The 12,565-nt window shown below is 41.6% G+C and overlaps 1 protein-coding gene across 1 annotated transcript in view; it reads right to left on the reverse strand.

The window, feature by feature from the left end:
- The window catches only part of RNF144B (ring finger protein 144B), an 82,580-nt gene that overhangs the window by 38,453 nt on the left and 31,562 nt on the right, over positions 1-12,565 (reverse strand). The window contains exon 2 of the mRNA XM_006860791.1: positions 10,126-10,230. Within this exon, the coding sequence (XP_006860853.1) occupies positions 10,126-10,230 (105 nt within the window). The remainder of the gene's footprint in view (positions 1-10,125; positions 10,231-12,565) is intronic.

The following is a 12,565-nucleotide window of genomic DNA, read 5'->3' on the forward strand; positions in this document are numbered from 1 at the left end:
TGTTTTTCCTTCTGGCAGTCCACAATATGTTCAATGTCCTTTGCCAAGACCATAATTCAAATGCATCGGATTCTTCTATGGTCTTCTTTATTCATCATCTAGTTTTCTTATGCTTATGAGGCATTTGAAAATATCATGACTTGGGTCAGGTATACCTTAGCCTTCAAAGTGACGTCTTCACTCTAACACAGATATAATACAGATTTGCCTAATGCAATACGCTGCTTGATTTCTTCACCACTGCTCCCATGAGTGTTGGTTGTGGATCCAAGTAAACGGAAATATTTGACAACTTCAGTTGTTTCTGCATTTATCATGATGTCATTTATTGGTGCAATTGTTGGAATTCTTGTTTTGTTTACATTCACTTCACATCCAGGTAAAAGTATGGTGGAAAACAAATATGATTTAATTTTAGAAACATTTTTCCCAAAATTTCCTGTCTCCTGCTGAGGGGAAAATGTTGCATTTTTAGCTGGTTAACTTAAATGAAAGCCATTTATCAATGACTGTAAAAATTATATGGTGAGAATTTCCCAATTTTCAGCATTGTTTATTCTGTTTTTATACCTGGGGATCTTTTTGTAAAAGGTGGGAGTTATTTCATAAATAAAATACAGTGTTAGAGACAGAAAGTAGAGGCAAATGAAGGGTGGGAGACATTGAGAAGTTAGAGTTCTGTCATTGGTTCATTCATGTGGAACAAATAATTTATGGCTGCTTCAACTTTGGAGCCAAGGTGACTTGGGAGAGAGGCCCAAGAGACTTCAGCCATGTTCTATAAATCTATTTTTAACTCATCCCCCCCAAAGCTATTTGAGGTATATGATTCTCTAAAAGAATATGGAACAGTCTTGGTATAGCCCTGCTAGTTCATGCGTTGCACTATAAGGGCAGTTTGAACTACAAGGTCAACGGTTCAAGCTTACCAGTTGCTCCTCAAAAACCCTATACAGGGTCGCTATGAGTTGGAAGGAGTCCTGGTGTGGCACTGTGGGTTAATGCGCTGGACTGCAAAGTCGGTTGAACCACAAGGTCGAAAGTTCAAGCTTACCAGTCACTCCCTGGAAACCCTGTACAGGGTCACTGTGGGTAGGAACCAACTCGATGGCACTTAACAACATGAGTTGAAAACAACTCAATGATACTTAACAACAACAACAAAATAGTTTCTGAACCAATAAGGACCTCCTTCAAACACTTCCATTAACCCCTAAAATTTAACCCCTAAAAATTCTGATTTCAGTTCAATGTCAGGAGATTTATATAACAGCCAAGCCAAATTCCATTTATGGAAGACAAAGCACACAGGAGGAGGTAAGATGTTTTAGACATTGATGAAATGCTAATGAGAAAAATGACAGAAACGAATGCATAAAAATCGTAACAGCAGCGAGAGATGTTCAATTTTAAGTTAAAAAATGTATTTAATTCAGAGTACACATTACTGACAGCAGGGAAAGCATAGGTCTCTGGGATGGTTATCTTATTTTGTAACTTGTGGACTCCTGGTGTGGCTCTGTAGGTTCAGCACTGGACTGTGAACCACAAGGTAGCAGTTCAAACCCACCAGCTGCTCCTCAGAAACTCTATACAGGGTCACTACGAGTCGGACAACAACATCTATTACTTAAGTCCATATGGAATTATGCCTCAATAATGTAAAAACCACTGGGACAACTGTGGTTGCAAAAGTAAAGTTAATTCTATCACTTATTACTTCTCCAGTTCCTGCTTAGACTTTCCTCTTCACCACATACTCATTAACAACACTAGGCTGACACTTGAGGCTACAAAGAGGCTGGAGAAACAGACATTGTGGCTCAGTTGTAGAAGTATCCCCCCTTCCATGTGGGGTTAATGCACTGGACTGCAAAAAATTGAACTTCCTGGCCACACAATGGTCCGATCCCCAACCAACAGGCAGTACTTTGGGCGGGGGGGGGGGTTTGGTATGAATCAGGTTCAATTTGATGGCAGCTGTGGGTTAAGGCACAGGACTACAAAGTCAGTTTGAACCACAGGTTGCTGGTTCAAACTCACCAGCCACTCCTCGGAAACCCTATAATACAGAGTCGGTATGGGTCAGAACGAACTCAGCAGCATTTAACAATAACAACAATAAGATTAACAACAGAAGCTGTTTTCAAGGAATTCAAAGTAATGGGAAGGCAATAAGTAATAATAAATATCTAAACCCGGAGTCCTGATGTGGCGCTGTGGGCTAACGCGCTAGACTGCAAAGTCATTTGAACTGCAAGGTCGGTGGTTCAAGCTCACCAGCTGCTCCTTGGAAACCTTACACAGTGTTGCTATGGGTTGGAATCAACTCAACGGCACTTAACAACAACAACCCAGAGAAGTACGGTGGGCCTGTAGGATAAGCACTGAACTACTAACCACGAAGTAGGCAATTCAAGCCCACCAGCTGTTCTGCAGGAGATAGGTAAAGTGTTCTACTCCCACAAAGATTTACAGCCTTGGAAACCCTATACAGGGTCTCTATGAGTCGGAACTGACAATGGCATTCAACTTAACCTTATCTTTTGATTTTTGTTGCCTGCTGAATGTTGTAAATTAGAACTCATTTTCTGGAATGCTTCTTCACATTTTGGTTTTACACGAGAGAAAGCTGGACCTGGTAAAAGGATGAGACAAAGTATTAAATTCCTGGTTCTATTGGGTTATCGTTTGAACCCATATCTGTCATTTACAGCTACGTCATTATTGCTCAAGGCCTCCATTTCTACAATTATATAATGGGGGAGGAGGTAAGGATGATCACTGAAATGTTTCATCAGGTCACAAGTAAGAGGAATACAATTTTTTTTTTTTTTAAAGAAAAACACCATCATGTCCATTCCAACCCATCGGTGACCACATAGGACAGAGCAGAACAGCTTCTAAGTGTTTCTAAGACAGCCTTAGCTTTCTCCTGCAGAGTAACTGGTGGGTTTGAACCACCAACCTTGAGGTCCAATACATGTAAAATGGACTAATAGACGAAAAAATGTTAGAGAATAATAAGAGATTATAAAGGAGTGTCTGCTGGTATGCAATTACCCTCTTTCTGCCAACCAAAACATTCCAAATAATTCAAAATCATGCCAGAACATTTTTTAGCTTTTTATTATGAAATAATTTCAGGCTTACAAAATGTTAAAAGAAAAAAAAAATTGTATGGGGTTCCTCTATATAACTTCCCCAAAGGTTAACATCTTTCATAACCATGAGCAATTATTGGAATCAGGAAATTAACAATGATGCAATATGACTAATCTGTAGGCGTTATTCAAATGTCTCCAAGTGTCCACTAATGTCCTTTTCTCAGTCCAAGGTCCACCTTGCATTGAGTTGTTATGTCTACTAGTCTCTCCAATGTGTGACAGTTCCTCTGTCTTTCTTTCCCTTTCACTTTTTTTGTATTTTTTTTTTTTTACACTTTTAATGGACACCTCTGAAGAATCCACACCAGTTATAAAGTACCAAAACCTACCAATGTGGAATTGATTCCAATTTAGAGTAACCCTTATAAGATACAATAGAATAAACAACACCATAAGATTTCTGAGATTAGAAATATTTACCAAAGTAGAATGCCTGATCTTTTTTTCCATGGAGTCCCTGGTGGATTTGAACCACCAACCTTTTAGTTAGCAGCCCAACTCTTAATCCACTGAGCCACTAGAGTTCCTTTTATTTTGTACACTGTTTCCAAACTTAGGTTTATCTGATGTCTTCTCATAATTAGATAGCAGTGGTACATATTTTAGCAGAACATATTTTAGCAGAAATGATGTTGTGTCATTGGGAGGTACACGAGGACCCTAGCTCATTACTGGTGATGTTAACTACTGAACTTAGTTAATCGTATCTGTCAGGTTTCCCCACCCTTTGGAATCAATCAGAAAGCACCTTGTAGGGTGTTATCTTAAGACTATGTGAGTCTTCTGTTTCTCATATACCTTAAGGAGCCCTGGTGACCCTGTAGGAGACACACTAGACTGCTAACCACAAGGTCAGAAGTTTGAATCCACCAGCTACTCCTCAAGAGAAAGATGTAGCTTTCTGCTCTGGTAAAGATTTATAACCTCAGAAACCCTAGACAGGGTCATTATGAGTTAGAATCAACTCAGTGGTGGGGAGGGGATCACACTGTTGTCCGATAACTTTTGTATCCATCAACAATTCTTGACCGTAGTAATGAGCACTGTACTTGGTAAAGGGGAGGGTCAGTGAAAAAAAGGAAGACTACCAACAAGGTGATAGACACAGTAGCAGCAACAAAGGATGCAAACACAACAATAGTGAGGATAGTCCAGGAGCAGACAGCATTTCCTTCTGGTGAACACAGGGACACTATGAATGTGGGAACTGACTCAAGGGTGCCTACTAATAATAACAACAATCCGCTCAACCAGATTTCCTGTCATTCATTTTGCAGTTGCTAACTGGAATTCTACTGTAAGGAAGGGCTGTTCTACCTCTCCATTCTGATTTTAGACGAACTTGTCCATTTGATCTCAAATAGACCTTTTTTTTTTTTAAATAGCACAAGGGTGACATTATTTTTTGAGCTAAACTGCTGTTTACATAAAAGGTGACTTCAAGGTTTTGCTTTGTCTATACTTTATTTGGGTTAATGGGTTAATGCGCTGGGCTGCAAGGTCGGTTTGAATCACAAGGTCGGCGGTTCAAGCTCACCAGCCACTTCACAGAAACCCTACCTATACAGGGTCGCTATGAATAGGAACCAACTCAATTGCACTTAACAACAAACAACTTGTGAAGGAGAGAGTTCTTTTTCCTCCTATCCAAGAAGGACAGAGCACTTCTCCTCTTCATCAGCTTTCTGGAAATTTTTCCCAAAAAGAAAACAGTTCTATATTAAGAATAAATGAAATTAGTTTCATTTTTATTGAATAGGAATAATATGGGAACAGCAGTAAGCAGCTACTAATTACCTATATCACCACCTCGCGAGTAAAACTGAACTTGGTTATAGGTATCAAATAATCCAGCCCTGGTATGGTGCTATAGCATCAGCACTGGACTGCTAACCCCAAGGTTGGTTTCCAGCTGCTCCTTGGAAACCCTATACCGGGTCATTAAGAGTTGGAACCGACTCAAGGCACTTAGCAATAACTCTGCTAAAGTATTTGTTTTTTCATTGCATTCCACCTGTAACAGAGTTCATAAGGAAGGCTGGGTATACCTTTGTGTGTGTGTGTGTGTGTGTGTGTGTGTGTGTGCTGGAATTGTTATGTAAAGCAGTTAATTGGAAATACATATGAGGCACACCCTTGTTTATCCACCACTGTGCACAGGATCGCCATGACTGAGGAGTGGACTCACTGGCAGTTAAGAACAACATAAATACAGCTTTAAAATAAAGTTTCAGACAAGTTTGAAAACAAAACTCATCTGGAAACCTCAAAAATAACTATCAACCCTGGCTAAGCAGGTTCCTTTATCCTCTGATCCCAAAGTTGTACTATTTTTCTTAACATGTATTCTAACTAAAGGTTATTATAAACACACTCAGTCCCTTGTCATTCGGCTCCATAAACCATAGCCATGAGGACATGACCACTTGTCTGTGTGCCTCATCTTTCCTCTACCCCAACTGCAGACTGTGAAAATGGAAAGGCCATGTGGAAACCATGGAAGGGTAGTTTGGGTGGCATTTTGATTTTAATTCTAGCAACCCTGCAAAAAATCCAAACACAAACCCATTGCCACTGAGTCGATTCCAACTCATGGCAACCCCGTGCGTTACATGTAGGAACTGTGCTCCACTGGGTTTGCTTAGCTGTAATCTTAATGAAACAGATGAACGAACCTCTTCTTCTGTTCTACTCTGGAGATGTTCTATTTGGCCTGCAGGCTTGTTATGCATTGGTCCTGACTTGCCTGCAGGGTTTGGCTTGGGTATCTGACTGCTGAAGAAGCTCTACAGTAGATGACACCATTAGACATCAAATTTTCCCAAAGTGACGTTTGCTGTTGTTGTTGTCAAGTGCAGTCGAGTTGGTTCCAATTCATAGTGACTCTGTATAGGGTTTTCAAGGGTTTGAACCACTAACCTTGCGGTTAGCAGTCCAGTGCTTATCTTACAGTGCCACACCAGGTTAGTAGTCTAACGTAAACCTTTTGCACCACTCAGGTACCTTAGTTTTTCCAAAGCCATCCTAAATAAATATGTTGTTGTTGTTAGGTGCCATCGAGTTGGTACCGACCCATAGTGACCTTTGCACAGCAGAAAGAAACACTGCCTGATCCTGGGCCAACCTCACTATCATTGCCACGCTTGAGTCCATCAATGCTGCCACTTGGCCAGTCCATCTCATTGGGGGTCTTCCTCTTTTTCTCTGACCCTCCACCTTACCAAACATGATATCCTTTTCCATCGACTGGTCCCTCCTGACATTATGTCCAAAGTACGAGACACGAAGTTTGGACATCTTGGCCTCCAAGGAGCACTCTGGCTGTACTTCTTCCAAAACGGATCTATTGGTTCTTTTGGCAGCCCATGGCACTTTCAATATTCTCCTCCAACACCGTAACTCAAAAGCATAAATATTTATTCCAAGTAAAAACTGTGTTTTGCAAATGTAGCTTCAAATTCCCTGGTTCTCTCCTCCCCGTTAGTCCATCACACTGCCCCCACTCTACGTTCTCTCTGACAGAGATTCTGGAGCCACCCCTCTTGGTAAGAGCAGCTGCACCCATCTTTCTCTGGTGCACCAGGTTCGGTCGGTGTCCAGCTTGGAAGGATGGCTGGTGGGTAAGAGGTTCTGCCCTGCCTTCCTCTCCAGGGGAAAAGAAATTCAAGGACAGTACTTACTACTCAAATTGTACACAGCCTGGATATCTGGATCCAATTCTCCCTAGCAAGTGACAGTATGCCAGCCACTTCCATAACTGCTATAAGGGAACTGCATAAAATCAGGCATCACTTTTTTTGACAGGGTGACAAGCTTCACCTGAAGCAATGCTGTCAGAACAACCCATCTGTATCCTGCATTTCATAATTCCGTGTTGGACAAGATTCCTGGATCAAGTACACTGGAAAAGCTCTACAGAGTAACAGCTGGAAGTATGAGAAGACACATGAAGGAAACTTTGACTTTTCCCTGGCTCCCAGCGGGCTGGTTCACCTCCAGCCACAAGTCCTCCAGAGTCATTGTGTCCCACCGGCTTACACGACACTGACAGGGAAGCTGCCATTTTCTAGTTTCCTACATGAGCAAACAGTAGTTAGAGTGCATATTAAATGTTTCCTTGGCAAGGCTATTCCTGATAAATAAAAAAGTCAAGGGGAGGGGCAGAATCAAGAAGACAGGCAGAACCCAAAGTCATCAAGAAGCTGAAACATGGAACACAACTGATTGTGTAAGCTAGACATACACAGGAAAGCATTTGGTGCTTAGATCTGAAGATGAAGAAATGTTATATTTAAATGCATTTGATAAGACAATCAATGATAAAGAGCCAAGCACTGTGTTATAACTAGCAAAAGACAAAGGGAATGTTTGCCTTGTCCAGAATTATGTTTAACAAGGAGAGTGTATTTATGAGTTGCCTGCGTGATTCAATGTTTTTAAAAAGGTGGAAGGAAGAAGTCATGGATGTAGACCCCAGTCAAGAACAATGTGTAATACATTCACTACGGCGGCACTGGTAGTTGAGTGCAGAATTTATGTCTTCCGTGTGGGAGACTTGGATTTAGTCCCCAGGCAGTGTACTTCACACATAAACACCACTCATCTGCCAGTGAAGGCTTACATTCTGCTATCATGTTGAACAGGTTTCAGCAGAGCTTTTAGATCAAGACAGACTAGGAAGAAAGGCCTGGAGATCTACTTCCAAAAAATCAGCCAATGAAAACCCTATTATCACAGTGGTGTAATCTGCACCCAATCATGGGGATAGTGCAGAATTGGTGGTGGTGGTTAAGTGCCATGGAGTCAGTTCTGACTCAAAGTGACCCTGTGTAGGGTTTCTGAGGCTGTAAATCTTTAGGGTAGTCGAAAGTCTCATTTTTCTCCCATGGACCAGCTGGTAGTTTTGAACTACTGACCTTGAGGTTAGCAGCCCAAATCGTAACCACTATGCTACAAGAGCTCCTTGGTGCAAAATTGGGCTATGTTTTATTCCATTGTACAAGGAGGCACCATGAGTCTGGGGCCAACTCAACAGCAGCCAACAACAATATTCTCAATGATACCTAGATGAAGAGCTGCATACTTTAACAACTAGATATGAGGAAAGCTTGCTGCAAAGCAAATCAGCAAGGAATGTAGTATATCCCCAGGCCATGAGCGTGTTATTTACCTTGACAAGAGCAATCAATCCCATGTAAACAGATGTTTCACAGTCCAAAATGAGAGACAAGCACCACCACGACCACCAAATTTTATTTTAAACTCGGGGGAGAAAAGAAAAGTTAAAAACAAGTGATGGCTGTAGGTGGAAGCCCGCCTGCAGCTAGCCAATGCATACAGAACTGGTCCAGTGAGCCCTGCCATGCCTGCTTACTCATCTCACAGAAAACAGGCGCTGGGGGTTAAGAACTATCATAGTTTAGTTGGGTATATGTTTCTGCTCTGCTGTTTTCTGTTTTGTTTTGTTGTATGTGTGTGTTTTTTTAGCATACTCTTGTTGGTTTGTTTCAACACAGCCTAAAAGTATGTAAAATTGTTCCTGGAATATGACATGACAGATGAAACCAGAACCAGAAGAGTAAGTGTTAAATGAGAAGGTGTAGGATGGAAAACGAGTAGAGGAAAACTAAGGGGGACTATGAAGTAAAAAATGTCCAATTCCAAGAAAATAAAGAATTTAAACTCTGTCCATTCTCTACCTGCTTGCCTGAACACACTAATCCAAACACATGATATTGAAAACCATGAGCTCACGGTTACTATTTGTTAGGAAGTCTAGACCAGCAGTGTGCAATGGGACATTCTGTGAAGACGGATTTACTCTCTCCCCAGTGCTATGCATGTTGGTACCACTAGCCACGCGTGACTATCAGCTGTGGAAAATATGATGAGCACAACACAAGAACTAAATTTTTTGTTTTTAACTTAAATAGCCACGTATGGCTACTGGGTACTAGACTGGGCAGCACGGGTCTAGACTATAGGATTGTGTTGAAACTTCACCAAGCTGTTCATTTCATTTATGTTTAACACATTTTGCATACTCGTTAACTTCTGAGGTAGAGCAAGCAGGGTCTGAAGGAGAAAAGGCAGGCTAACCACTGGACTGGGGACTAAGCAAAGGAAAGAGAGACTCACAGTCAAAGACAAAGGGAAGGGAGTCCATTCAGAAAAGACACAACTTATGTGGCTCTCTGCTCTCGGGTTAGACTCGGGCTCGATGTGCTGTTATTGTTAAGTGCTGTCAAGTTGGTTCCGACTCACTGTGACCCTGGATAAGGTTTCCAAGGGGCGATTGATGGGCTTGGACTGCCGACCTGGTGGTTAGCAGTCCAGTGTTTATCCTACAACGCCACACCAGGGCTCCAGGCTACACGTGCAGAACCACAATGTTTACAATGTTGTAACTGTGGCCACTCCGTAGTCTACTCATTTTTAAAGCATTAAAGATCACAAGATTGTTCAATAGTTGGCCTCCAAATCTCACTCTGAGAAAATCCGATGTCTAGTGGGATCCCCTATTTTAATTTCTTCGACATTCAGATACCCAAACTCAATCCATTGCCAATAAGTAAATTCCAACTCAAAGCGGCCATGTAGGGTAGAGTAGAACTCCTCCAGAGGGTCTCCAAGACTGTCAATCTTTAGGGGAACAGACAGTTTCGTCTTTCTCCCTCAAAGCAACTGCTGGGTTTGAACCGCTGACCTTTTGGTTAGTAGCCCAACACTTAACCCACTGTGCCACTAGCATTTCTTCAGCATTCAGGTAGCACCTATAAATAGAACTGAGGTAAATAACAATGTTAACCAAATGGAGAGGTTCATGTTTTTTAAAGGACTGTATAACAGTCCTACAAACATTTGGTTTGTAGCCTCCCTGGCAGACAGGTAAGCAAAAGGTCAAGATCCTAGAAAACAGTGTCAACAAGAAAGAGAAGATTGTGGCACCTGCCCATACCTCGGCTTCCTGCAGGGTTCCGCGGCTGAGGCACACCATGTCAGGGCAAGTGATGGGAGAGCCACATCCTTCTCGGATTGCCAGCTGCATATACTGTTTCAGGCACTAGGAGAAAGCAGACAGACCATTACCCACCATACTACAGCAGCAGAAGGGTTCCCCAAACAGTACTGCACACAGCCTCTTCTTCCTTAATTGGCAGTTCTGGGGCTCTTGAACTCTGGAAACATAAGTTATCACAAGTGTGAATACTAAGAGCCATCACTTTGGAAAGAATGCAGAGACAGGCGATTAATTATGTATGACTTCATCCTAGGAGTATTGAGTTTATTCAAAACAGTTAGTCAGATTCTTGCGTGCTAACACATTCTCTCCACCTTAGATGAGGAAAAAAAAAAACACACTTTCATACTAACGATAAAGGGTTTCTTTTAGTTTAAAAAAAAAAAAAAAATCCCTAGGTGACTTTCCAATTCCAGTTTCACCTCAAAGTTTGCCTGAAAGTTCTTTCAAAGCTAGCCAAAACAGAATTGAAGTAAGAATAAAACAATGATTTATCTAAGAATGCTTTAAAAGAAAAAAAACTTATTATGAAGTAGGTGAAGGTATATGAAGTAAATCAGTTTTCCATTCAACAGATCATAAACATTTTGTTTCAGGTCATTAATTGCAGTCCCCAATGTAATATCTATTATCTCACTTCCTCCCTGGGTTTCCTGTTTCCATTCCTCCTTTCCCTTCTGAACTCTGTCCTTGGATAAATGCTGCCTTTTCGATCTCTTATTCTATGCTATACATTCCTCCCCAGTGTTGTTGCCTTTATAAACTTGTCTATTGCTTGGCTGGACTCATGCATGTGAAAGTTGGACCGTGATTAAGGAAGACAATAGAAGAATCGATGCATTTGAGTTATAGTGTTGGAGAAAAATATAAAAAGTACCACGGAATGCTAGAAGAACAAACAAATCCGTGTTGGAGAAAATACAACCAGAATGCTCCTAGGAAGCCAGGATGGCCAGATTTCATCTCTCATACTTCAAACATATTGCCAGGAGGGACCCGTCTCTGGAGAAGGACATCATGCTAGGTAAAATGGAGGGACAGCAAAAAAGAGGAAGCCCACCCCAACAAGATGGATTGGCACAGTGGCAGTCCAATGGGCTCAAGCTTTACAACAATTGTGAGGATGGCATGAGACCAGGGAGTGTTTCGTTCTGTTGTGCAGAAGGTTGCTGTGAGTCGTAACCTACTCAACGGTACCTAACAACAACAAAGCAACAACTGTTTGACTAAAAACTGAGCCATGTGAGTAAGTCCATTTCCAGATCTGAAGGGTGAATAAGAGCAATAGTCTAGGGTTTCCATCAGTCCCTGTCTGGCTAGTAACCTTGTCTTTTTTATGATTTTGAGTTTTTTCACATTTTTCTCCTACTTTATCTGGGACCTTCTAATGTAATCGCTTTTAGAGCAAAACTGATATTACAGAAACCTCATCTTTCCACAGGATAGGAAAACTGACCAACTCCCTTAATACGGTTACAGACACCTTATTTATATGGTCCCACCCAATCATTTGGTGAGAGCTACAAGGCATGGCAATAAAGGTCATAGAAAAGCAATCCACTGCACTAGAGAGAAAAAGAAACCCAGAGAGGGGAAGCAGAAGACTACCAAGGACAAACTTGATCTATTCATTTCCTTTTGTTGGTGGAACTTACAGCCTATGGAGATGTGAATCTGGTTCACAAAGCAAGAAAGGAGCTGATAATAGCATGTTGTTGTCATTGTTGTTCTTGTTGTTAGGTGTTCACCAAGTTGGTTTTGACCCATAGCAACCCTATTTACAACAGAACGAAACACCACCCAGTCCTGCGTCACCCTCACAACTGCTGCTACACTTGAGTCCACTGCCGCTGCTCACTGGTCTTGAGGCCACTGCTCTTTCTCGCTGACACTCCACTTTACTAAGCATCATGCCCTTCTCTAGGGACTGGTCTCTCCTGATATTATGTCCGAATATCATGAAGCTCTCTAACTCTTCCCTTTGTCCCTGAAATCTACTCCAAATGCCCCAAAATAAACTGGAGGCAGGAGTTCTAGCAGATACGGAACTAAGAAATCCAAAAGTTGGCTCCTCAGATTATAGATCTTTTCATAATGGATGATCTCCTTTCTATCTACATGATAAAGAAAAGTCAGACTCAAATGTGGGAGAAGCAGATGCTGTCAGGTGGACGGTTTCATGACGATCCACTCACTCCCAGAATACCAACCAATGACTCTTACAAGGGGATGCCGATTTAATAACTGGGTTTGCATTCTCACTTTACAAATTCATGGATCAACTGCTAAAAAAAACGACATTGTGGTGGTTCCCATAAGGGAAAAGGAAACTAACGTTATTGAACTGTGTATGTGAATATGGTTGAAATGGCAAATG

The sequence above is a fragment of the Chrysochloris asiatica genome, unplaced genomic scaffold (assembly GCF_000296735.1).
Source record: "Chrysochloris asiatica unplaced genomic scaffold, ChrAsi1.0 scaffold00040, whole genome shotgun sequence".
NCBI lineage: Eukaryota > Metazoa > Chordata > Mammalia > Afrosoricida > Chrysochloridae > Chrysochloris > Chrysochloris asiatica.